The following is a 27961-nucleotide window of genomic DNA, read 5'->3' as shown; positions in this document are numbered from 1 at the left end:
AAGAAGTAGTTCCGTCCCAGAATTCATAGCGCAGCCCAGCTCTGTTGTCAACAATGGCGGCAGCTAGTTAGTTTTTATACTACTCTTATTATTCTTTCCGGGTCACAAAATAAACGTTTAACATATTTTCAGGCGAGAATGTAGCTGTGTAAACCTCAAATATCTGCTCAGTTTATCAAGACACCACATATTTTCAAAAGCGCTCCGACGTTTTCGGAGACGTCTGTTACCCACTAGCTCGATAGCTAGCCGGGGGCTAGGCTAACTAGAGCCGTGAGAACACCGGACTCCCGGCAAATCGTTTTCAAACCCACTGCCGTCACTTAGCTTAAAATGTTATTGTTTGGCTTTTTTTTAGTATTTTATTTGTTCCTGAGTAAATCGGTTTGGCTGAGATTAAAGTTATAGTTTTTACACAGCTGAATAAACGTCAAGAAGACAGCTGATTATCAGAAGTGTGAGATGCTCGAGAATTTACTCCGGTGTCCTGTTATATTTTAGATAGCAAGGAGTTTATTAAACTTCACCGAAACAATCTGCAAATTTCATTAAACTTTAATAAACTATCATCTTGTCTTTATTTTTAATTAGCACTTAACTTAAACACTTAAAGCTGTAAGCTAATGATAGTTATATAAGAGCAGATGCTGCTGGTGCAATAAGCTGTATGCTGTATGTCCAATGGATGATGATGTGATTAGTCGACTAATCGCAAAAATAATCGGTGACTAGTCGACTATCAAAATAATCGTTTGTGGCAGCCCTAACACACACACACACACACACATATATATATATATATAATAATGGATTGATATAGCGCTTTTCAAGGCACCCAAAGCGCTTTACAATACCACTATTCATTCACTCTCACATTCATACACTGGTGGAGGCAAGCTACAGTTGTAGCCACAGCTGCCCTGGGGCAGACTGACAGAAGCGAGGCTGCCATATCGCGCCATCGGCCCCCAACACCAGTAGGCAAGTAGGGCAAAGTGTCTTGCCCAAGGACACAACGACCAGGACAGAGAGCCCAGGGATCGAACCGGCGACCTTCCGGTTACAGATGCAATTCCCACGGTTGCCCCCGATATATATATATATATATATATATATATATATATATATACACACACACACACACACACACACACACACACACACACACACACACACATATATATATAGAACACAAACATGTACAGAAATGCATGACACACAGCAGACGCTCAGACTAATAAACAAGAAATTAAACACTGCCATCTGCATCTCGTATACTGTTTGTTTATGTTGATGACAATGTGCAGTAGGAAGGGCTGCGTTTGACCGGGTGTTCGTCTGTCAGCGTATAGTAAGCGTGATGAACTGCCGGCATTGCGGAGTAAAGCGGCAGTGCAGGGTGGGACTCGCCGCTTTGACTGTTCATTTGCTCCAATCAGCCCCCACACCACCGCCACCGCCACCCCCGCTCTCTCTCACTTCTTTTCTCCCCTCTCTTTCTTTCTCTCCTTCTTCTCTTCTCTGATTAGGCCCACCGCGGCTCCATCAGAGCCCCAATCCCCCAGCTGTCACTCGGCCGCCCGTCTGATTGAAAACAATCAGGCCTCTGATGGCACAATTACCCTGACCCTTTAGCCAGCCGCCGCCGCCATAATCAGCCTCTGATTAGGCTGCTTTGGGGCTCCTTCACTTCACCCAGAAGGTTAATTTGGGCATCAGACGGAAGCGAGCGGCGAACGGGGGCTGTCGTCCGAAAGGGATGGTGGGCTGCAGGGTGGTGGGGTGCACGCCAAAACCGGACTGACCTAGCTCGGGCGTCAATCATCGTCACTCAGAGTTTTCTTAGAGCCTCTCGTGCTCTGGAAATCACATTTTCTCTGCCTTTGTTTTTCCCCTCTCCCTCTCTCTCCCTCTCTCTCTATCTTGCCATCCTTTGCTCAGTCTCCCCTCCTCCCCTCACTATCTCTTTCCCTCACCCTCTTCTTTTCTCACACACACACACATACACACTCTCTCTCTCACACACTTTCTCTTTCAGCATGGAGGGGAAGGAGGGAGAAGGAGTTGATTTATTCTGTGCCCCGAGGAAGTTGTGTGATGCAGCGTGACCTTCACAGTCAGCTGCCGTAGTGCGCACACGCATGCTCACACACACACATGCGCACGCACGCACATGCACGCACGCACACTGTCACTTTAAAGCATTGAGGAGGAGAGAGGCGGGGTTAGCAGTGGAGGAAAGGGAAGACGAGACAGCAGAGTGGCACAGTTACCACAAAAAAGACAGAAGCCTGACTTGCATGTTTGTTGCATATTCAGACCTTCAGAGGGGACTGAAAGGAGAAATGAGGAAAGGAAGGTTTCGTCTGGATAGCAAAGACAAGGCACGCATCCAGTGTGTGTGCATGCATCACATCTCGACTCCTGTATTATCAGTGCAGTCGTGACATTGACAGTTTTTTCCCCCTGATTTGTTCTTAGCCATCCTCGTGTCCCTTTTCCCCCTAAAAATCTTTATTCCTTTATTCGCTGTAATAAGCTCTCAGTCTCTGCGCAGATTGCGCTAACAACCACTTTGTTTTCCTGATAATGGTATCAGTGATCTCCAGTCATCTCGCCCACATTCACACCTCGTCGCAGCTAAATAACCTTCCATCGCTCTCAAGTTCAATTAAATCCCTTCCCTGCTACCCGGTTCGCCCGCGTTAAACAAAGGAGGCTGCCTGTGGATATTTACAGTCTGAATATTGAATGCTGCTGATTAATAAATGCTTGTGTGTGTGTGTGTGTGTGTGTGTGTGTGTGTGTGTGTGTGTGTGTGTGTGTGTGTGTGTGTGTGTGTTAGCAACTATGGCTGTAGTGCTGGCTCAATCTTGCCATAATAGCCTATAGGTGTCTAGAAAAATTTCTGATTAGCAGTCCTTCAGTGTTTCTTTTTTCTCTCATATTGGTTTTCTTTCCCTATCTCTATTTTTTCCCAAAGTCTTTCCTACTGATTCTTTCCTTCTACACTTCCCTCTTATCCTAACGTCTTTCCTATTTGCCTTTTGTAGGGACTGGATGAAAAACGACTGGAGCAGGGAGACTTTTGTTTCTAATTTAAAACTTGAAAAGAAACAAAAACTGAGCCATAATGAATTCAAATAATAATTTCATCAATAATACATTAAAATTGAATGAGCAGTTTTTGAATTTATGGAACCATGACAGCATGATGAATATTGTAGTCACTGTTCTTCCTGCTTGCTCTTGGTCTCTAACTGATCTTCTCTTCTTTCTGGATTTAGCTGGTTGTTCTGTGGCTCGAGCACGACTGTTGCTACCAGTACACCGAGGACCTTCTGCAGCACGTCCGCTACGGACTGATGGACGTCCCCACACTGCACCACCTTTCGCGTAGCCATCCTCTGGTCCAGTCTAGCCCTACCGCTGCAGCTCTGGTAGATGAGGCCTTGGACTACCACCGCGCCATCTTCGCTCAGCCCCTCCACCAGTCAGCCCGCACCAGACCGCGCTTCCAGTCCCTCACCCTCTACATAGTTGGAGGTCGGAAGCGGGAGGTGAGCAGAGTCCGGGAGCTGCGGTATTTCAACCCAGCTGTGCAGGAGCACGTGCGAGTGGCGGGCGGGTCGAACTGGAGCGAACTGGTCCCCATGCCTACTGGACGCAGCCACCACTGCGTGGCTGTAATGGGGAACTTCCTGTTTGTCGTAGGTGGAGAGATGGAGCACGCCACTGGGAGGACATGTGCAGTAAGGACCGCCTGTAGATATGACCCCAGGGGCAACCGTTGGACTGAGATTGCCCCCATGAAGGCATGTAGGGAACACTTTGTCCTGGGAGCTCTGGGGCAGTACCTGTACGCAGTGGGAGGCAGGAATGAGCTGAGGCAGGTGCTGCCCTCTGTGGAGCGTTACTGTCCCAAGAGGAACAAATGGATGTTCGTCCAGCCCTTTGACCGCTCGCTGTCCTGCCACGCCGGCTGCGTTGCTGACAACCTGCTCTGGGTGTCAGGTACACAAGGAGAGAACACAGACTCAGCCTGCACATTCGGTCCCATAGATGTTACTTTTATCTCACTTCTGCTACTAAGTTCACACTTTCACACACATTTGCAGGAGAACGTGTCACTGCCAGAATCCTGAGATGTTTGTTTGTGTTCCAGGTGGGGTGACAAACACGGCTCAGTACCAAAACCGGCTGATGGTTTACGACCCAGAACAGGTAGCTGTGGACTGATTGGATTTGTTTCTGTGTGTCGAGGAAATGCATGTTCATTTTCCCTGATTACAGCTGTATACTCGATACTACGGCACACTTTATCACCATATTCCCAAAACATACTAAAGCCAACTCGAGCCAGTATTTACATATAAGCTAAGAATGAATTTACTGTGAACGAGGCTGCTGATAGAGACAAAATCACAAAGAAGTATGATTATACGCTACAGTTCATTGTACTTTCAGTGGGGTTTTCTTTTTTTGAACAGTGATTTTGTTTTACTGACGGTAACCTTACTGTTTGCATTCATCTCCTGACTCTCATCAACAGCAAACAGCAGTGATCAGTACAAAAAACAAACAAAAAAAATACCCTTTTACACGCCCAGGTCCAAACAGCTGACACACAAAATTTCCCTCAAGCTTCATATTTTTTTTCTCAGGAGCTTTTGGAGACCAAATGTGAGGTAGATGAGATTATTTGAGTTACATTTTTCAGGTGTTCAGAAACAGAACTCTAAATTGATGGTCTGTGGTGGATGTGAACTGCTCGGTAAAGCGTTTTGGTTGCTATTATGTCAGTGCTGAGAGCTTGTTGTGTCCTTGGAATCCTTATTCAGAGCCACTTATTATGAGACTCATCCTGAGATTTTTCTCTGTGAAAGTTTGTACTGAGGTTAGCTTATAATACAGTTTACTCTGTTTGAATTGTTGTTGACTGATGATGAGACTTTTGGAAAAGTACACACCTAAACATCATCGGTGTAATAATAATGGAGTATTTTTTTTCTCTCTCCCAGAAATAAAAGCACACCTTACGTTCTCAATGACGGATAGCACAACAGGCAGGTGTCAAGTGTCTGCTAATTGATTTTCACACTGTATGGAATCAATTAAAAACATCCCAGCCACTCTGATAAATAGTAAAACTAGATTTGGGATGGGAATTGCATTTGTATACATGGTATGATTAATTTGTGCATCTGCAAAGGTGCGCTTAATGCGAAACGACACTTCCAGGACTCTACAGTGCTCTGAAAAACATTTTAAACTGAAAAAGCTGCACTTGTTCAGTCCTTTTCTAATTGCACTGTCATGAATTTTAACATTTAACATGCTAACTGAAAACTTTAGAGTTTGACATGTAGCTCTTGGATTTTTTTTGCATTTTCTCTGAGCACTCAAATGGGGTGAATTTACCCCAACTAGCAAACTGCAAAACCTTTATAGAGGTGGTCATACTTGCTCTGGTCTTCCTTAGTTTTTCAATGTAGAGGCCTGCGAAAACTTTCCTTCACACAAAGCTGTAAAGGTATGTAAAGGTAAAACAACCCCTTTGCTTATTTCAGCAAGACAAAATGTTGCAAACAGTAAAATTTAGTTCCAACTTTTGTCGTGTTTTTTCGGTTATATTTTTGAAATTAAATATGAGCTTTAAATGATTTTGATTCTGTGTGCAATAGTCAAACACACCTTTCTGCACTGGAATGTAGAGGGCTAAACATCAATCGGTTGTGTTTATAGGCAGCTGCTAAAGCCTGTATATAGTACGCGGTGTGTATGTGTGTAATGCGCATATCCATATGGGTCTGTGTTTGTACATGTCTGCGTGGAAGCGAGGGAATGAAAAAACGAAAGAGAGAGGAAGAGAGTCTCATTTGTATTCACCATGAATCTACATTCACCTGCCAGAGCAACAGCAACCCCCCACCCACTCTACCCTCAACAGATGGCCACCCGTCAGCTCCCAGCAGACACACACGCACACACACACTTTCTCTCTCTCATTCTCTGCCTCAATCAAGCACTCACACACACACACACACACACACACACACACACACACACACACACACACACAGAAAATACACTTCGACACACTTAGTGAAATGAGCAGGGATCCTCGGTGTAAAATGGAGTGGCTGAAACATATGATTAGAAATAGGGAGGGAAGTCATTAGTACAAACCTGAGCTCCAGTGTCACGTTATTTATCTAGTGCTGAGCATACATCAATTACCCATGCATGGATATGCTTAAATATTAATCTTCGTATTCATCCTCCTTCCCTTTCCACCCTCGCTGTTTCTCTCTGCCTCCCTCTTTGTACTGCATCTCTTATTTTCTCCCTTTTTCACCCCCTTCAAATTCATCTGCCGTTCCCTCCCCATATCTACTCCCCACCACCTTCGCCTCCACCTCAGGACCAGTGGTTGGCCCGCAGTCCCATGTTGCAGAGGCGAGTATACCACGTCATGGCGGCGGTGAGGAGGGAACTGTACGTGTTAGGTGGGAACGACCTGGATTACAACAACGATCGCATCTTGGTCCGCCACATCGACTCCTATAATATGGACCTGGACCAGTGGACGCGGTGCTCATTCAGCCTCCTCACAGGTGGGCAAAGCGATGAAGCCACTGTGGAAACATGCATACATGCTCAGAAATAACTGTGTGACCTGCACAACTTTTTCTGAAATGATCCATTAGATAGAAGCAGAAGAAGCTTTGGCTGTGACAGAGAAATTGCAGCTTTCTTGCTGAGAGTTAGAGGAGATAGGTGATGTCATGTCTGCGCTAACATAAAGCTACTGTCAGGAGGTGGTTAGATTAACTTAGATAAAGACTAGAACTGGGGCAGTTGACTGACTCTATCGAGAAACAATATTTGCTTCTGCTATTCACCTGACAGGATCATGAAATTCACCACTACAATCCATCTTAAACTAGAACTTGTTTATTTAATGCTGGTGTTTTGGTAAGGATTAAAAAAAACACATAGGGTGTGAACAAAATGCTTTTATGCTGGTGCTCGATCACGATACCTTTGATTTGAGCCAGACTAGCAATTTTTATATTAATAGACCAAAAGACGCACTGCCCACTGCGAGTGACTTTACTAGTGACAAACTGGGTGGGAAATGTTAACGCATTTTGCTTCTCCCATCTTCCTAGCATAAATCAGTTTGTAGTTTTTTTGACCAACAACTCTAATATTCTATTTTTGAGAAGATGTTAAATTGAAAGTGTTAGATATGCCCTACATTATACATACACATAAAGTCTGAGTTAACTAACTCATCTATCATAGCAACATATTGAAATTTCTGTTGTGTTTAGCAGCTTGAACCCGCTCTGTCAGGAGCTGTGGAGCCATAAAAGAGAGCTAACTTAAGACATACAGCATCAAGAGACAGCACCCATTCCTTTATATTTTGGAGACCTTTAAAAAATGTTGTTTTGGGCCACAGTTCTCCAGGCTTTCTGAAGGTCTTTCAAAGTTGATCTTCAGACAATGATTGGTTTTTCATACATTGTCCAGTACTTGAAGCTGGCCGTTTTCAGACGTTTTTAGTTAGTCTAAAAACGTCTAATCTTAGAATTTAAACTGGTTCTTTGCTATTTGTAGGCACTTTGCCACAAGCAGCCTGTTACAAAAAATATTTTTTCCCATTTCTTTAGTTGAATCTATGAAAAATGCCAAAGGTCAGTTTGACAGACATAAAATAATATTTTTTGCACCAACAAGGAATGCTGTTAGCAGAAAACCTTGCACATCTTGGCATGTTGTACAAGTATCTACAGCAGATGAACAATTTGTGAAAGTCATGTCCTTAAGAAACAGGAGAAAAATCCAGCAAAGACCTGACACAAGACCCGAGACATTCATCAGGGCCTTTAGTTGATCCATGTACTGTTCACTGAAGCCTCATCAGAAATGGTCCCAGTGGAAGGGTGGCTGCATTTCCATGTGTGTTTGCACATTTCAATTAAGCGCTGCACCTATTTGCCATTTTTATTGCAAAATATAAAGCTAAGAGGGGTGGCTCAAGACTTTTGCACCGTATCATATATTACACTTTCACGCAAACCTTAATAGTTTTTTGTCAAATCGAGCAAATTAAAAGGACGTATTTCCAAATGCACAGAGGATTTAGTGACATTTGAATACCAGTGTGATGACTAACAGCAGGCTGATACTCAAGGCCACTGTCGATCAAACTTTTTTCCAAGCTGAACATTTAATTGCTCTTTATGTAGTTGTAAATCTTTAATGAAAAACACTTCTGAAAACAAGCTTTCAGCAGCTTTAATGCTAATCTATTTAGAACACCATATATTTTTAATACAATTATGCACTGTACATATGTGGTGCTTGGAAACGTAGGCTGAGTATAACTCTCGGCTTTGCCCTCCTCTCATTAGATTAGAAACACAACACATAATGCCTCCCTGTTGGCTGCAAGTAGGTGGTAGGATGATTAAATTAAAACATATAGAGAGTATATGTCTACTTTGGACCTGAGGGTATGTTGCACCTTTTAGCCTACAGGATAGCGGTGGGATGGAACACAAGCACTGCCAAGACAATCTCACATGCATATACTGTAGGATGTGGTCATGTTTTCTCATTTTCCATTACAGGCTTTAAATTCTGGATGACTTTATTGTTATTTCCTCCTCCTCCTGTACTCCTGTTTGACTTTACACAATTGTTCTCGGATCTTTTCCTCCCGTTATATCTGCAAAAGTTTAAAGACAAAGTCACAGAAAGAACACGCCATAGCTCTGCGTACACTCCCACCCTTGCCCCATCTTTCTCCATTTATCTTCCCCTCTGCCTCCTGGGGGACGTGGAAGTCATATTGTCAGGATGCCCTCTGATTGGCACAGTGAAGCATTGTGCAGTCTCTGTCCTCTTCAGGTCAGAACGAGTCTGGAGTAGCGGTCCACGATGACAGGATCTATGTAGTTGGAGGATACTCTATTTGGACCAACGAGCCTCTGGCATGCATTCAGGTGAGTCTTCAGAGTAAAGTGGTGGGTCTGCTGATTCTCATATTTGATGGCAAAATGCCAGTGACGCTCCACAGTGCAGGGCAGTGAGCACAGGGCCTACTACTTCCTACGGAGGACGTTGGGCCATTCTCATGAAGTCTGTTTCTGATTGTTTGGTCGGAGACATTCACACCAGCGGCCTCCTGGATGTCGTCCAGTTCCTCCTTGCACAAAGGGGCACATACTAGCCCTGCTGAGGGGATTAGTATTCCACAAGTTGAACTGACTTGATGATTGATTAAGTTAGTACATGCTTTAGTAGGTTGTTCAAGCAGTTTCACTAGTATTGTAGGGAACAAGTGCTCTAATGTAGGCGATTAATTCAAATCTAACCCACTATCCCCTAGTTAACAGCAAGAACCTTCCCAACTTTTCATGGCTCGTCAATCTAAAGATGAAGACCATTCTAGCTGGAATCTAGTAAGGAGCAAATGACTTTCATTAAACAATCTTTCTCTGGTATTAATATAAAGACTGAAAACAGGCTTAATTGGGATTTATTAATGGGCATAGGGTCATCTATAGCAGTTTTTAAAGACTGAAATAGGACAATATCTCTTACCTTTCCTGAGGCTGATATGTATGTTTGTATCAAATTTCATGCCTTGTGGTGGTGCCAAAGGAAAAGACATTGTTATTACTATGTACTGGCCCAGTGCCATTACTACAGCTGTGCCATATATTGCATGAGTTTTCTCTTTCCAGGTGCTGGATCTTAGCACGGAGGGAAAGGAGGAGGTTTTCTACGGGCCAACGTTGCCGTTTGCCTCCAATGGGATAGCGGCCTGTTTCCTTCCTGCTCCTTACTTCACCTGCCCAAACCTACAAACTCTACAAGTACCCCATCACAGGATAGGTGCTGTTTAAACCACTCCTTTACAAAACGTGAGGAAACCAGAACATGTGACCAGAGGATGGAGCACTTTCAGATAAACTCTCTTTTTTATTTAATTTTTTTTTTTTAAAGTGCTCGATTATTGGACTCAATCTGAAACACGCCATCTCTGACACCAAAATGTAATAATAATATTTTCCTGACAAGAGCCATGCTATTTAAGCTATTTAAACTTCTAGGAACAATCTGCGTTCACAACAATAAAGCATTTTTTGGTTGTATGTTTCCAAAGACTGAAACATCATGACCACTGAAGACATAAGGAGCAAGTGGGAACATAAATCTTGCAGGAAAGGGACAGGAGAAAAAGAAAAAGACAGTCATCCTAACTGTTAATAAAGACGTGGAAAGAAGATATTGCTGACCTGCTCAACTGTCCTCAAGATAATAATGAAACTGCAGTTTCTGTAACCCATTAAAGTACTGTAGGAGCATTTCTAGCTAGAACTGCTGTATAACACTTCCACGTGATCCCTATAATCACTTCGGTGGCCTGAAGAACAGCCTGCTTTCTAATCACCTGTGCTGGTACTTGGGTTCGTAGGTAAATAACCATGCCATCTTTTTCAGTTCAAATAAGATAACAAAAAAAAAACGACCTGTGTGAGTCCGACTGTTAATACACTCAGGACCTAAGACTGTGGTCTAATGAATGTCTAGTCCCATCTGCGTGCATACGTACCATATACTGAATAATGCTGATTGTCCAAAACATACTTCTGACCAAAACAAACCCCCGTTTGTCTGTCGAAAAGAAAGGTGTTGAAAACCTGGAAAATTTGCAGAATAAAGATGCAAACAGAGAATTGAAAAAAGGCGCAGGAGTGTGTTCTGTCAAGAGCAGTAGTAGTTCTAAGAGTTCGGGGGGTGAGGATGACTGCTCTTCAGTGGGAATTATTTAGCAGCAATAGATAATTGCACACTAATTTAAAGAACCACCTCAGTTTCTTTCTTTATGCATGGATTCTCCAACCAGCTCTGATGCTGCTGGAGGAAAAAGGAATGTGATGCAGCAGAAAGCTCCTCGGATGAAGGAGATGCATTGCAGTTTGATGAGGCTGGAAAATGACTAGCAATGACAGAAAATGAGACTTGGTGATTGTGGGAGACAGGAGTGAGACTTCATGTGATTAGGTGCAAACTAGAACGGGATTGGAAGAGATTGCTGAACTTGGAACGGGGAGAAAGAACGGGAGAGTGGGAACAAACAGTACTACTTCTTCCCTCTGCTCAACTTTTTTTTTAAGGTGTGGTGGTGAAGTCATTGGGCCCTGATCAAATCTGTAATTCAGACTGCTGTATATATAGATGCAGCACCTCATACCATAATCACAAATAATGTGTGCACACTTCACATTCTTCCCTTCTCTTAGTATCGAACAGAAACGAAAAGGTGGGGATGCTGGCGTGTGGCCACATTCACATTTATTGTCACATTTTTCATTCAGTAACAGTGAATCTCTTGAGATGCAAAGCTGCACTTTTTTCTTTTTTGGACAATATGTACATATCTACAGGCAGGTAATATTAAGCTTTTAATCCATGATAGGAACATGCCCATTTGTATATTTTTTCCCTTCTACAAATCTTTTCTGTGCTTTTTTACAACTGCATTTGAGGTTTTAAGAATATTACAGATTATGCTAAACATAAATTAAACAGAATTTCTAAGGTATCCTCATTTTTTTAAGGGAAATTGACAAAAATGAAAATACAACATGATAAGAAGAGATTCTTGGAGGGGTCTGGAAGAGGTCTCTCTTTACTGGATTTTTTTTGTCACTCGCTTTCCAGACTGGTTATTTCAGCTTGCCCACTTTCCCCAAGGAGACCCAGCAACTTCACATATGCACTCCTGTTACACAAACAAATGTGGCACATTCTGTAAGTCACAGAGCTGCTGAATATTTCTTGTTCTGTATGCAACTGCAGCGCTTATTGTCTAGACAACTTAAAAATAGTTTAAAGTGATGAATGCCGTCTACATGGCTTCCAGGGTGTGATTCATGTGCTTGCTCACCTCAAGGCGATGTTCTTGCCCAGTCCTCTTTTGTGCTCAGTGTTTCTCAGACTGAGAGACAGGTTGGGGATAAGAGCTTGAACCACAGTGGGATCTAAAACAGCCACAGTCTCCAAGATGCCGTATATCTGCCTGTCGTAGACTCCCTCGTTCTCCTCCACAAACGACCTAAGAGCATCGAGATGGTAGGCATAATAAATAAATAAATGAATAAAAATGATGGATAAAAGAGGCTGTAATTTGATGATGATCTATAATTACTGTCTATGAATAATGTGTACACTTCAAATGATCTTAAACAGTCGAATATTGCAAAGTTTGTCGATGCATACAGTATTTAATGCTACAAACATTCAGTTACCGTAAGACTGTGATCATCTGGTCGCATGGTCTCTCTGTAGATGCGGCACCACACCGCTCAACTACAAGCTGTAAGGCATCTGTGCTCGTCTTCCTTACTGCACATCCAAAATAAAAAAATAAAAATCACTTCACAATCACATCAATAGAGACGGGCTGGAAAGTGTTGATTATATAATGCATCAGTCTGAAATGAAGTGAATCCACTTAAATGACACTGTTATATAAAAAATGACTTTAACTTCTACTTCAATCAATCAAAACTGCAGTAAAATGTAGAGTTAACAGAAGATCTGAGTACTGCAAGTCATTACAACAACTCCTAATCTACATAACAAGAGTTTCTGAGTAGAATTTGGCACTTTCTCACACGGGGAACAGCTGCTGGATTACAACTTTATTCGTTTATGCCACTAATGTCGCACTGTCCATATTCCTCTGCTCTGGACCATCATTACATTGCTTGTACTCAGTGAACTGTGATCATATGGAAAGCCAGACGCTCTCTTTTTATACCAACTTCTGGATTGTTAGATCTCATGATTATATAGTTTTATACTTAAGCTGCAGACAGAGAAACAGTGAGGTAGTGGAGCACTGCTATATTAAAACTTGGCTTGTAAAACTATTTAAGATTCAGATTGTCAATCTTACCCTGTGGCTCGTTGACCAGCATAATGCAGCGCAGCAGAGAGGGGAGGGGCACGGTGAGTAGGGAGGGGTCTGAGTCACCATTTCGTCTCAGAAGCTCCAACAGGAACATCAGGACGGATGCCAGACGAGGAGGGGGGGCGTGACCTTTGAACTGCAGGAAGTTCTCACTGCAAACACAAGCAGAGGTGTTTCTAGTAACTTTAAGTGGCTGTTTATGTAGACACATGGTGAAAGAAGGAAATGATGTACATGAGTCCTTGATAATAAAGGTAAGACAGCCTTTGGGGCGTTTGGAGTTTTCAGTCATTGCTGAGAGAGTTTTTGATTAAACAGGAATCACATTCAGAAATTAAGTGAACATGAAATTCAGGTCAATGCTGGATCAGGCAAATTCTTTTCATGGTTCTGCAGACCTACCAAAGAACCTCTAGGATGAGTCTCCTCAGGGCAGCTCCACGGCTGGTTGGGTTGGCCTCGCAGGCACCTAGAAGCACCGGGTGGTTGGCAATAATGCCCACAGAAGGCGAGGCAGGAAGGAAATGGTCCAAATATCTGCGAGTTACAGAACGTAGTTGCTGCTTCAGGTAAGCCCCCTGGGACTGAGACACACTAGAGGCCACAGACAGACCCTGGAAGACGATAAATGGAAGGGTCTTTATCAAAATAGCCAGGTTTCTTTCTTTAATGTAACGGCTGTGTGTTTGGACAATGTGTGTCTATATTATACATTTGTCCCTACCTGTATATACAAAGGCAGACTGTCTCTGAGAGCTTTGTCTTGCTGTGTGAGGTTGTGGGGAAGCAGCAGCCCATCCACAATGCGGAACAACAGCTGTTGTGCTTTTGATGTGGCCAGCAGGGGGCTCCAGTGCTTCACAATGCAGCCTGGTCACAGAGAAAAGAGTGTTGTACTCTCATACGCAATTCCAATAATTTCTTGCCCAGTCGTGGACTTTATACACAGTATATTCTGTGATGCGTTTGAAATTGATAAACTTTGCACCTACCAACAGCCCAGTATGCTAGCTGTATTCCCTCTTGGTTCTTGCTGACGAGAGACGGTTTAATGTGCTTCAGGATGTCACCAATGTAGTCTAGGGCTGTGGTCACCATGGCTGAACGCTCAGACAAAACCTTCAGTCCACTGTACACACTGCCTACAGCCTAACACCATGTGAAACACATAGAAACACACGCTGATGAAGGTTCACAGACGATTTTTAATTTTACTTGGACACAAAGCCGACCTGAGTTCTCTCATAACTAACTTGCTGTAAAATTTCAAAATACACAAAGACAGAATTATTCCCCAGTGTGTTTGTCACCTGTGTGCGTATGTTACCTTGACAAACCTCTCCAGGGCTGCAGTCGGCTCTGGCCTGGTTGATGTGGGATTAAGGTTGGCTCTCTGCAGAAGCCTCTCCACCTCGGGAAGCCTCAGCACAAGCCGGGTCAATTCACACAACTGTTGTTCCACAGCCCGGGCTGACGAATGCAAAAACACAAACACTGGTTATTCAAATGATAACGAAGTTCACATTAATGTAAACACTTCCTTTTTTACTTAAAGAATAGGTTGAAAACTGCTGTTGAGTATTGTTACCTGTTCTGCTGTCAGTGCCATCTGGGTTCTTGTGAAGGTGCTGCTGTAGAACACATCTGACCCAGGCCCTCACTGACAGGCTTTGTGCAGAACCAGACACAGCAACGCCAGGATCTCCACTCAGAGAGGACACCAGCTCACTGCGAAAGAGAAGAGACAGCAAGAACCTGATCACAAGTCTGTTTGGAGATGTGTGGGGCAGGGTGGGTGGGGGGCGAGGCGGTTTCTATTGACTGTCCAACTAATGCACATCTTTTCAAATGGTGGAAAGCCTAATTCAATGGAAGCAAATTCTACTTTGCAGCTTGTGCAATCACTTTAAAGCAACCCGCACAAAATAAGAAAGATAAGCTTGTCAGAAAAAAACTTCTAAAAAGGATCACTTTGGTATCTTGCAGTTGAAGGGTCAGGTACTGGCAGTTGCCCATACAAAACACACCACCTCCTTATTGCATAATAATCTTCCTGCCTCTCTTTCATTAATAAACAGTGCCCAGACAGCTCAGTAGGTAAGGCTGTGGTCTATTAACATTTTGGTTCATGGATATTATTTTAGCTTATGGCTCGTTTTCTTTCTCCATCTTGCTGGACTGGTGGAGAAGGATGTGCAGCTGATGGCCAGATAATATTCCAGATGTCTGCAATTTTAACTAGGGAACTAATTTCAAACCACAGCAGGCTATTCTGATTGGTGTTTCAGCATCTCTGTCTTTGCTAGACGCATTCCTGTAATATCTAATCTGTCTTTGTTGTAGTGGTTTCAGGCTGTGCAGGTAGAATTTCCATTAAGTGGCCATGTTGAATCTTCCTAATGGTTTAGCCCTCTGTTAACCTTAGCCAAAGGCTCATTGCTGCAGCCAATTCCATTTCATGTTTATGTAGCTTGTTAGAGCCTCTAACAGCTTGTGTTGTAAGCATATGAAGCACATGCACATGTCAGCGCTTATGTGATGGGAGGGACTTGGAGCTGCAGATGGAGGGTTTTTTTAAAACTCTTGGATATTTTTTTTTTCCCCTACTGCAGCTTTAGTATCACTTGGCACCGTCTGAAAAGATGTCTGTGGTTGAAATAATAATCATTCTTCTACTCTTGAGTGTAATTTTGAAGCTTTTACCTTCTGTATAAAGGCATGAATGCATTTTTATTTATTAATAACCATCTTCACTATACAAGGACACCCTGTGCTTCATTTATTAATTAGAGACGGTGTAATGTACCTGCAGAAGTTATGGAAAACAGTTTTTTTAAGTGCGTCACACAATGATGAAGCTTGATAACTAACAGGAAAAGAGGAGAACATCATTCTCATCGGACTCACCTGATGTAAAAGCATCAGGTGAGTCAAATGAAAATGTTTTGGGACAGAGAAGACTGGGGGGTGGGATTGGATTCAAAGGTCAAAGCTTACCTGTTTTGAAGCAGATGGGAAAGATAGCGAGTTACCAAGAGTGGGTGAACCATGTCATCCCACCCAAAGTATTGCATGATGGACTGAACTGAATTTGGTTGAAGGTCCTGGGGTGCCGAAGTGGGTAGATCAAAGGCGAGCAGGGTGAAACCTGAGGAAAATGAAAATAGGTCAGTGTTGTCTCAGTTAGTTGGATGATGATACGTATAGCGCTCAAAGTCATTAATGTCTTCTCTTTACTATGATCTTTGAATTTTGTGTCCTTTCCAGTTCTACCTTTTCACTCGTAAAGCCATATTTTCCCCTCAAATTTCTTTCATTTAAAATAGCTACATCAGTTTTCTTTTGTATGAGGATGCCCAGAAATCTTGCTCTCCCACCTTTCTTTCCACTGGGTCTTACTGACCTGCAGCTGCATCTGCAAGCTGTGCTGGAGGTGTCTGAGAAAGACGTAGGCTGTGCAGAAAGGGGAAGAAGTGAGCCCAGAGAGCAGCTGCTACCGCTAGGTGGCGCTCTTTCACCACACTGGCGGTAGCAGGAACCCAGGACAGGGTGGGAGCTGACTGGTCACTGCGCTGATGGACTCGTCTGGAAGGACACAGACACACAGATAAACAAATCTATCCAATGCAAAATCCAAACTCAGTGCTCCCTCTTGTGTACAACCCCCCCCCCCCCTACTTTCTCAAATCCTTTTGCTCCACAGTTCCTCTCTTTCACTCCTCCTTCATATGTTTTCCCTCTCTTCTCTCCTGGGGGATTACTGGGTGCAGTGGTGCGCTGCAGTGTGGAGCAAAGCGGGGTGGAGGTAGGTGTGAGGAAGGAGAGGAGGATATTATAGGCATAGAGTGGAGCCTAATACTGATCCCCTGTACACAGACTATACTTTGGCTCTTCTGGCTCATCCCTGGCCCTGGCCCCAGCCGCTACGGCAGCCCCACAGTGGCTGGCATTAGCCCAGATAAGCAGCTGAAGGAGCTGTAATCTCATTTAGACGGGAGATGATCCTTCTGTCCCCCTCATTCACCCGGATGAGGGTGTAGGGAAGCGGGGGCTAAGATGAGGTGGGGAAGAAGCAAAAGATAGAGGAACTAGCAGCCCCCTTCTATCCTATCCTTAACCACACACTCTACTCTGTTACTATATTACATACACACACGCACACACTCACACACACCTCAATGGTGCCTTCCCTTCCAGCAAGGTTGCATCTAATCCAGAGAGAGCTGAGACAATCGATTAGAGTCTGAATTCATTAGCCTCGTTACTACTGCGGAATAGGCCTTTCACACCCATCAACCCTCATTGTACAAGACATCGTCAGAGACCCCACTTAATCCTCCTCACTGTGGCTTCTTACATGTACACACAAACACATACACACACCGTTACATACCACTAGGGACCAAAGTAACCCTTCCCCCAGCTGCCTTCACTGTAAAGACATTAAAAAAAAAAAGTAGCATCCTAACAATGCCAGGCAGACAAACACATCAGACGCACACATGGGCATACATGGAATTAACTCCACGTCCCCTATTTCCTTACTTTGTCCTCACATTTGTATCTAATGTAAAGGTGTTTTTTTCCTTTATAAGAAGACACTTGACAGTAGTTGTCCTTGACTATCGGGGGGGGGGGGGGGAATCAAAACCCGCTAAAAGGTCTTAATGCTCACAAAGGAAAAAGCTTCACAGGAAGGCTTGTATTTTATCAAGCCAAGGAGATGGGGATTAATTGTTTGTGCCAAAAACAGATCCAACAGACTGTGCCAATGCCAGCTCACCTCGTCAACCAGCGTCACCCCCATCCTCCTACAGCGGAGGGTCATGGGAAGAAATAAAATTGAGGAATTATGCCTGTTACTGGCTTCTTGCCTCAGCACCATGACGATGGCTATCAAGAGTGAATGTTCGGACCCTACGCCGCCTCAACCATTGGCAGAATAATTCTCATAATGTGTGCAGATTCCACATGGCTCTTAATAGACATAATGATGCACACACTAAATTTGCCAGGCTACATAATTGCCCATTAATTGTGTCACAGAAAAGGCATTAATCACAAAGAGATACCGAAAATTGCCAGGCCGAAGAATTATATTTAATTTGGCGGCACGAATTGGAAAGAGAGAGAGCACGGTATTTTAATTTTTTTTTTTTATTTGGTTAAATGGGTCATGGTGGTCCAGGCCATAACACAGAGGGCCTCTGAGAGTTCTCTTCTTCTCCTCTCACTCCTTGGCCATTAATGTGCAAATGTGTGCCCTTCAACCCCAAGATCTGAGATGGGAAGTCTGGGAATTAGCAAAGCTAACGAGATACTGTGTTACAAGGGGCTGGCACTGAAATAAGAAACGAGTACACCTCGGTTAGTGTTTCGCTTTGGGGGTGTGGACAGTTGTGTAGGTTTGTGTGTGCTGAGAGGATGGTAGTGCACACTGGAGAATTAAAGCAATCATACACCTACATGAAACAGCAAGAGGGCTCGGTAACACTTAATTTTACAATGCCCTTTTTCTGAGGTTTCAGATCATTTATTAACCTTTTCAAAGTAGCGTAAGCATAAAGACGTAGTAACACTCTGAGTGCTACAAAACTCCAGAAACAATATATATCTAGGGGTATATTGAAAAATCAGATATATACTCAACAAAGCTGCGTATCAAACCTCATTACTTTGACATAAAATGGACAGCACATTGTGTGCACTGAATACATTTGCTAATAAATGTTCACTTAGTTTTCACCTTTAGTGATGGAGCCACAGGAAACCATCACCAAAACTCTGTAGGATTTTTTTCAACAAACCTCACTAGCCTGGTTTCCAGGAGCTGCAAGCAACAACTTTTTTGATAAAATAGTCTGGATGCTACCAACTGAGAACTCTAACAACTAAGTGGAGCACATACAAAGGTAAAGCAACCAAAGAGAAACCATTTCACCTAGCAGCTGGTGAAGGCCACAACAAAGCTCAAAGATAAGTTAATTTTGAGTTTATAATGGCCACATGGTCATAAATTCAAAATAGGCATTTTTTCCCAATATAAAATGATAGTTGTTGTCAAAGACTTTAATGCCTTTGCACAGCATACTGGTGTAACTTAGGAGCATGAAACACTTAAAATTAATTCATCCATGCAATTATAAGAAGCCGCTTTAATTGTTGTTCAGAGCTATTACAAACATAATAGGTTGCAAACAAACTGACTCTTCTAAATAACACCAGATTAGCCTGTAAAATATACACGTCTTTCCTCACTGTCTGATATCTGTCCACTGTGGCCTCTGTTCCATCTCTACCTCCCATAAACAGAGTGCGTTTCAGATGTGGCTCTCTGACCTTCAGTTGGGGTTGTTCATGTAACGAACACCCCTGTCCTACAGCTGAACTCATTCTGGTGCCCTACTGACCACTGTCTCTCAACACACCCACAGCACTGCTGCCGTCCTCATAAAGACAGGAGGGTCCAAAGAGGGTCCCCTGGGCCCGTAATTCTAATCAGGGCTACTACTGCAGCACCTGGTTAGGGTGACCCGGAGCCACTGGTCCTCCTGAGACTAACTGGGGCCTCAGTGCTACACAGGCTTTTTACAGACACCCATTCCTGCTGACAGCACAATCCGCTTATTGTCAGTATGAGAAGTGAGTGGACTCTGGGATGGGATGGGGAGAGCAGAAGAGATCACTCTCTTCTTCCGTAGAGACTTATCAGATTTTAATAAAAGCTTAGCTTGGCCTTTGCCAGAAAACATTTGTCTGGATGTGTCTACTATCTGTGAGGGAGTAGCTATCAGTGAATGATGAAAGAATGAGAGAAACTGAGGAGAAGTAAGAGATACCTGGGAGCTGGTGAATATTTACACCTGCTCTCTCACCTGAGCTGCGCAAGGACGATCTGCAGAAAACCCAGGGCAGAATTCAGCTCGGACTGGCGGCAGGCAGGCAGCAACCAATTGAACCCGTCACCGAGTAGCTTTTCCTCTGATAGGCTGAGAGTGGTGCTGGTCTCAAACACCTCGGCCACACCCTCCAGGTAGGACCCAAGTGGCCCCCATAGGGCAAGCCTGCGTGAGACCTCTGTGGTTTTGTTGTAGAACTCTTTGGCTGTCTCGTTAAAGGAGGAAGTCAGCAGGCTAGCCTGAGCTCCAACATCCAGACCCCGCTCCTGGAGCAAACATACGATGGTCCATCAGTTTTGTTATTTTTAATTAAAATCTTTTTTTATGTTATGGTAAACAAATATACCTGGAATAGCAACACCATTGACAGATGCCCTCTCCAGATTAGTGTGCGGTGTCCAAGAGGACAGTTAGAGGGCAGAAAGCCAAGCAGCTCACAAGCTCTGCTGGCCACATCCTCCAGGTCTGCCTGCCGGGCCACTACCAGAAACAGCAGCAGCAAGTTCATGAGACCTGCTTCTGACAGCTCCTGCATCTTCTTTGGGGAGAACTTAGAGTAAATCCTGGACACACAGAGACCAAAGTAAGAAAGAAAGAGGAAGGACAAAGGTTTTCAGGTATGCCACAAGAGATGGACAGCATCATGTCACACAAGACAAAGAAACAAATGGTTGCATTGTTTATTTTTAGATTATTATCCTATTTCACTTTTTTCTTTACTTCCACTATCCAATTCATTAGAAATGATTTATTCTTCTGAAACACCCTGACTTTAAACGCTGACTAACTGAACTTTCCACCCCTGTAGTGCACCCCACCACCTGCCTCCATCACCTTCTCAGCTCCAGGGGGAGAGGCTGGGCTCCCCAGCCTATGTGGGTGAGAGAGAAAGGAAAAAGCAAGAGAGTAAGTAAGAATAGAGAACCACCCAGCACGCTGTTAGATCCTGCGGGCACTGTGGAGAAATGCCTTTAAAGATCATGTTAAATGTCAGAGACACTCAGACACACAGCAGTAGGCGCTCAGTCCCTCTCTCTACAGCCAAACCAATTTACTGCAACAACAGAGAGAGATCAATAAAACCACACACACATGCGCACACACACACAGAGCTTGCTCGCCTGGTAGGAAAACACAGAAGGCTGGAGCCCCCTAGCCCTCCCCATCCTAAAATACAGATGCAGCCCACACAGGTGAGTAGAGCTGCTGTTTCGGTCAAAACACAAACAGCGCACATCCCAAGACAAACTCAGTGTAAGAAGTATGACTGGTATAAAAGGAGTGGAGAAAAATGAGACGGAAACTGGGAAAGACCAGGTTAACACCACAACCAGCTTAGTTACACCCACAGAGAACTATAAAAGGAAAAGGTGGTGAAGCATACAGTCAGAGTGAGCAGGGAGGGAGATTTAAATAGATGAATGGCTAGTATGTAACAGGGATATAAGCTGCACACTGGGAGATAGCAGAGGGGATTTTCTGTGTTCTCCCAACCTGTCTCTCTGTTTGTTTATTCTGGACAGCTTTTTTTTCTGGAGGCAAGCAGATGCTCCTAACTCCCAGCATTGGAGAGCAACATGCTTGCAGTCGATCCCATTAATGTGGTCGTCACGGGTGTCCCGCAGAGCCTAGCCAGGAGTGGGAACGCTGCCGAAGCGTTGTGGAGATACAGTCGGCACGCCTCGCGCCTCCTTAGGAGGAGGAGGTAGTGGTGATAGTTTTGGTGGAGGAAGATGGAGGGAGGTGAAGGGGATGGGGGTGGGGATCTGGACCTGTCCCAGCCCAGCCTGGCTGTCGCCAGACTGCCTACCACCCACATCCCCCTGCTCCCCCACCACCCAAGCTCCCCTCTCTCCGTGTTGGAAACCAACACAGCTTCGTTAAGGCGAATTAACCGCCACGCTCGTTAGCTAATTAGCCCCCATGTCTGCAGTGCTACAGAGCACATTCCAGACAGAGGGAAGTCATTAGGCGGATTTATCTACGGCTGCCTCCCTCTGGCACACAGCCGGCCTGGGATATAGGATGGACCAGTACATGGTTCTGATGCATCCATCAGCTTCTTGTCCTTTGTCTATTTTTTTTTCTTTATTTCCTATTCAAACACGCACTGTATTCTTCTCTTCAACGGCCTCACACACTGAAACCATGTCACTGCTCTAGGGAGCAGGTGCACAGCCTGTGTGTTTGTGTGTGCATCAGTAGGAGGCTTCTTGGGTCTGGCCTCTGCTGGAGAGCAGGTGGTTGACTCCTGAGACACCTGCTCCACCGGTGGGCCTGAGTAAATATCAAAGACGCACCGGGAGACTGCGATACACCTGGCACGTACACAAACAAGACTCAAATGCATGACAGTTTGCAAACACACATGTTGTGTGTGTATTTATGCAAGCGAGTGCTTACACATAGGCAAATCCAAACACCATTTAAACACATCACACATTTAAAGATCAAGTGGGAAGGGGAAATCTATATAGCCTATCCCTGATTAGTAATCACTGCTGAAAGACTCCAAATCAAAACCCCACAATATAGAGTATATAGTGTTATGGTTGTCAAACCTACTTTTCAAGGTGGAAGAAAATGTGAAGGATCGAGAGCTACAAAGCTTCTCAGCCTTCTCTCCATCCTTACCTCCCTTTGATCTGTCTCTGTGGGACTCCTCCAGCCCGATCCTGTGCAAGGCACAGGGCCAGCACTCGAAGAAAGATGTGGAAGGAGTTGGCAGAGCGATAGAGCTGGGTGTATCCAGGAGAGCGAAGGGGAGGCAGGGAGCAGCAGCTCCGGGCCTGCTCCAACAGAGCTAAAGGTGTCTTGCATAAAGTGCCCAGGGCAGAAATCCCCAGCCAGGGCACGGTAAATGAGGCACTCTGAAGAGGAGTGACAGAGCATAATATATAACTGTAGAGCCCTTGTTAACCAGGGTGCAGCATGACATGCTTAGAATTAGAAGTATGGTGTGAATAAAGGAGCAACAAATAAGACATTTCAAAAATTGATGGTTAGACACAAAAGTAAGCTACTTGTAGTAAATTGGTCAGCAAATCAAATGTATACACTTCATGATAAGCCACAGATGTTATTTTACCAAATTCTTGCTGTAGTAATCCCAGAGGGTGGACACAGCACTGGTGCTCGGTTCCCACATCAGACAAAGACTGAGGCAGGAGTGGACATGCATCCTGAACTGCTCCTCTGCTAGACCTCCCTGTTATCTCACACACACACACACACACACACACACACACACACACACACACACACACACACACACACACACACACACACACACACACACACACACACACACACACACACACACACACACACCATTTAAAAACACTATGATTTTAAAGGGTTCAAAAACTGAATATCGCAACTAGAAACTGCGCTTACCTTACAAGTTAATTTGAGCAACTCATCCACAAAGGTCCAGTTATCCCCCAGGTTTTTCTGCAGATGAAGATAAATTAATGAGAGACACTTAAAAACAACAACTCACAGTATTCTATATTCATCATAATAGTCTTCATCTTAGTGTTTAAGATGAAACAAATTGCAGTTTTATATGTCAGAAAAAATCTTACATAGAAACACTTTTCTGTTCATTTGGAACATCTTTAGGTATCATTATTGCAATTATTAGTTTCTTACCTCATTCTGGACCATCATGCCGCTCCGACTATACTGGCCTAGCATTGATAAATGAGTGACCAGCCACCATGTGAATCCTAGAGGGTCCTTACAGTGTGTGGGGAGGCCACTGAACTGCTCAGCAGCAGGTTTTCCTAAAACCAGAGGCCTCAGCAACGAGTTGATGTAGCTCCAGAAAGACTAAAGGGAGCACACATTAGTTAAATACTGTCAGAATCAAAGTTTACTGTGTGACAGAACATGCGTGTATGTGTGTTACCTGTGTGTGCAACTCTTTATTCCTGTGTTCCAGAAGGTACATGAGCAGGACCCACAACTCTTTGGTGCAGGTGCAAAGGTAATGATGGCTGCTCAGCGCCTCTGTAGGCCTCACCTACAAATAAACAGGATCAATTAAACACAGTGAGTTGCCAACTAAAGCTTTATTCTACACTAAAATGTTTTTTGTTGCACATTGCGATGCCTCCTGTGTGCAGCTTCGATCCAGTTTTTGCTAACCAACTACAAAATGTGGCAATTATATGAGAAACACTTAGAATTTCAGCTTAAAAACATAACTCTGAAATACCACTGCTGCATCTAGTGAGATGAAATGAACCACCCACCTTGCTGTATTTGCCCATGGCCAGTCCAGTAAGGTCACACAGCAGACTGCACAGGTGTTCGTCAAACAGGCTGCTATCAGTCAGGTTCTCTCCCGTCAGGTCCACAAACTTGTGGGCGTACACCACCTGGCCTGAAGACAGAATGAGTAAAATTACAAAGAGCCTGTTTCCATCATAATTCAATAGCTCTTTAGTTATTTCCTAGGTGAGAATTCTGCTGCAAACACAAACCCTGCATCTTGTGACCAAGTAGGTGAAGGATCTCCAAAACTGACCAATGGATGTCTAGATGAAGGTGTAGCAAATGCCAGGAGGGAGGTAAAATCTGTAAAAGGAACACAGATTTCTCATTTCAATGTGAAAAGAAGAAAAATCAGCTGGGTGATAAAACTGTAGTCATAAAACCTAATGCTCAGTTGATAATATATAGCCCTTGTACTCTGGTATGCCAGCCCCACATTGTCTGCATCTGTTTTAAATGCTGTCTTTGGGGTTTTTTTCCTTCGGTTTTTAAGCTCCCTAACACCTTTGTAATCAATGCCTTACATTAAATCTCTACTCAAGTTAGATCTAAACAAACCAACTAGCGTTTGGCCGTACCTTTCCGTGATTCTGTATAGTAAAGGCACTTTGAACATTAGCAGGCAGGTCTTTGAGTCGTCCTACGAGGAGAGTGATCCCAAAAAGTTCCTCCAAAAGAGCAGAGGGGAACTGAGCCTCCAGCTCCTCGTAAGGGTGTGACTGAGCTGCATCCAGGGACCTGGAAGGCTGGAGATATCTGAACATATGCAAAAGGGGTATCCAATCAAACATTCAAATAAACAAAAACTCCATGACACCATAATATATTAACATGTTTTTATTAGTTCCAGTGTGACATGAAAATGTGTTAAAATTACCTGTGTAGAAAGACTTTGACATACTGAAGAAATGTAACACATTCTTGCCAGAGTTCTTCTGCTTTATAGTGGAGATTTCCAGCTTGACCTAAAACATCAAAAGGGTGCTGTAGGTAGTACTCATAATATGTCTACGGTATCAGAGATCAGATCACTCTGAAAATGACTATTGTACAGCTCATATATACATATCAAATACATTCAAATTGTTCATAAAAATATATATATAGAAAACAACTCTCTAGAAATTATGGGATTTAATTTGCAGAATAATTATTTTTATTTATTCTGGACATTTCATTCTTTAACCCTCTCAAGGCAGGCGTTGCCGATTTGCAACAGTTAAAAACTAACAACCTGATTACCCCACATACATATTTTATGAGTTGTTTTTTTTACTCAGAAGTACCACTGCAGGACTTGGTTGTGCATTAGCAACAAAAAGTTTAATTTGAGCCTGAGAGGGTTAACATATTTGAAGCCCTCGGTAATTCCTACACTTATTTCACTTGATTTAACTAGTTTTTATCACTCTCCTACAAGCTGATAAGCTGATCAGACCATTTTCTGTCCTCACATAATATGCCTTAACTAGGATTAAAAATCTGATCCAAGTTCCAAAGGGGTTGACAGAACCTGCATAAAAATGTTTCAAATCTTTTTTCTGCTAATTATATAAACAAGCAATGCACATAAACAACCTGTATATCCAACTAATACACAAACTATGCCTATGTAAGCAAACAGTGGCTTACTGTGCGAACAAAATACTGACAATAAACTAAAAGACTGTTAGTTGGACTAATGATTACACAGACTTACCAAAGTCATTTGAGTTGGACTTAACTAAAGTCTCCAACTTGTAAATCCGTTGTCTGAAACATAACACAGAACAGAAGAGACCCTGTAAATGGATATGAAGGATGTCTTTTTCAATAATGTATCAGGAATATATATGAAATATTTTAAAGAATGATTTCATGACCACACTTTTGCTGCCGTGGAAAAGAATTAAGTGGTAGAAACAACAGATTTTAACTCTTTCCTTTATAAAGATGATATCTGATGACTTCCCATAACAACATGTTTTGTTGCTTCATTACATATCAGTAAAGGTTTTCACAATGATTAGAATAGTATCAGGGTTTTTCCAAAGGTAGCTGCATAGGCAAAGACCACCCTCACTAACTCTCAATACACACCCAGTCATTTCTATAAGGAGGCGTCAAACAACCGCTCAGTTCAGAAGACAGCTCCTAGGTTAATTCTAATAGGCTTTCAAAGGGTAAAGAGTTAAAGCAGACTGAAATAACGTATGCTTTACATCATGCCTTACCTGAAGAGGCCAAACAGTAGTTTTGTAGATTCCACCAGTGCTGTCTCTGTCACCCAGGAGAAGCCAAAGATGTCCACTGTGTCCGTCTCATATTCTGCAGGGGCTGGGTCAAGACGCAAGAGTAGCCTGGAGTGGATGCAATGACTGCAGTGAGATTTTAAAGCTTTTCTCCTAGTGGAACTTTAGCAGCTACAACATCACAGGGGAGGTAAATGGAATTACATTTGAGGTGTTATAAGTACAAAAAAACTGACCTCTGAATAAATTACACAGAAAAATGACCGATTTTATAAAAGACTGTTCTTACTGACAGCATTTCTCAGGCACAAAATAGTGCCAGACAATTTTGTACGATTACAGTCAGCTGGCAGAAGGTAATTATACCGTTTCAAGGAGCCTCTAACAACGTATCCCTCTGTGGAAAGTACTCCAGCGGGATCATCTTTTACATCAGAGCAGCAGAAACACGGTGGTCGAACTGGAGCCAGGTCACATAGACTGTCTCCTGCAAATGGGGAAACTGGCGGGGTGAGGGACTGGCTGAAGTCATCTGACATGGTGTCAGTGCAGAATCAATTTGACCTGAAATGACCAAAAAAAAAAAAAAAAGAAATCACAGCGCAAAATACTGAGAGAATGCTTTTTTGTCAGTGGTTTGCAAAACTGTGTTCATATGTAAATATTCAACAAGTTATTCACAAATACACTGGGATGATGTATAATTTAATACCACATACAATTTAAACAAAAGGGTTTCACAGCAATATTTTAGCATTTTACTTTGTAAGTACAAATGTACCTTACAGTACATTTGTACTTACATACAAGTACTGGTACTCAACGCAGAGCATACAAAACTACATCTAATTTTGCAGAGTTGTGCACAATTAGATGTAGTTTTAAAGGAAACATGAGCAGAAAGCAGGGAAAAAATATCTTTGGAGCAACATAAATGAATTTATTGAATGTATAAGTGACGGGCATGTATGTTATTGCATATAGCTAGCCAACGAACAAGTACTTCACAATGGATCCGACATGAGAGTATAAAACATTTCATAGAAGTTACGAAGTGCAAATTTAACACTTAACGTATCTACATTATACGCTTTATGCATGATAATGCTAGCGTTAACTTTCTAGCATACGCTGTGCCGACACGACAGCACAGTTAAGTCAAACAAAACTATTTTTAACAGGCAAACTAAAGACAGAAAAGCCTCCAAAAACAACTGTTAATGAAATATGAACTAACCTGTTAGTTCGGCTTCTTGTATATTTAGTAGTTTGTGAATTTTACTTCCCAGTATTCATCGCTGTTTGTGTTTTCAGCCGGTCCCGCGCGCTCACACTACGCAGGCGCACACTCGCTCCACGCCCGATGATTGGTCCGAAGTTTCCTACTGGGAGGAACCTAATCCTTTGACAGACACACAACAAGAGGTCTCACTGCTAAGCGCTTCCTCTGTCGCAATGTCTCTCCGGGCAGCTTTTAAGATATTTAGAATTGTAGTTGTTTTATAGTCGGTTCAGCAGCTGTATTTATCGTGAGTTGTATTAAAGAG

At 43.2% G+C, this 27961-nt stretch overlaps 2 protein-coding genes across 5 annotated transcripts in view; one reads left to right on the top strand and one right to left on the bottom strand.

Moving 5' to 3' along the window:
• klhl32 (kelch-like family member 32) overlaps window positions 1–11355 on the top strand; it is a 41345-nt gene extending 29990 nt beyond the window's left edge. For all 4 annotated transcript variants that reach the window (XM_004541627.4, XM_004541625.4, XM_004541626.4 and 1 more), the window contains 5 exons: window positions 3288–4014; window positions 4166–4224; window positions 6425–6617; window positions 8926–9020; window positions 9765–11355. In XM_004541627.4, the coding sequence (XP_004541684.1) occupies window positions 3288–4014; window positions 4166–4224; window positions 6425–6617; window positions 8926–9020; window positions 9765–9926 (1236 nt within the window). In that variant the 3' untranslated portion in view covers window positions 9927–11355. The remainder of the gene's footprint in view (window positions 1–3287; window positions 4015–4165; window positions 4225–6424; window positions 6618–8925; window positions 9021–9764) is intronic.
• A 315-nt stretch (window positions 11356–11670) lies between these two features.
• mms22l (MMS22-like, DNA repair protein) lies at window positions 11671–27814 on the bottom strand. Its single transcript, XM_004541624.6, has 26 exons — window positions 27652–27814; window positions 26781–26978; window positions 26397–26522; window positions 25883–25935; window positions 25061–25148; window positions 24762–24939; window positions 24393–24486; window positions 24162–24292; window positions 23816–23929; window positions 23557–23736; window positions 23299–23355; window positions 22991–23110; window positions 22537–22772; window positions 20249–20465; window positions 19879–20168; window positions 16407–16588; window positions 16001–16151; window positions 14592–14731; window positions 14331–14473; window positions 13996–14152; window positions 13728–13873; window positions 13406–13617; window positions 12989–13155; window positions 12336–12432; window positions 11975–12142; window positions 11671–11809 (listed from the first exon to the last, which is right to left on the bottom strand). Exons 2-26 carry the CDS (start codon window positions 26951–26953, stop codon window positions 11734–11736), a joined length of 3696 nt encoding a protein of 1231 aa, XP_004541681.1. The 5' UTR covers window positions 26954–26978; window positions 27652–27814; the 3' UTR covers window positions 11671–11733.
• Window positions 27815–27961: the final 147 nt, after the last annotated feature.

This window comes from Maylandia zebra, linkage group LG11 (genome assembly GCF_041146795.1).
Source record: "Maylandia zebra isolate NMK-2024a linkage group LG11, Mzebra_GT3a, whole genome shotgun sequence".
Lineage (NCBI taxonomy): Eukaryota > Metazoa > Chordata > Actinopteri > Cichliformes > Cichlidae > Maylandia > Maylandia zebra.
The sequence above is the reverse complement of the archived record's forward strand: the minus strand, read 5'-3'. Positions and strand labels throughout refer to the sequence as shown.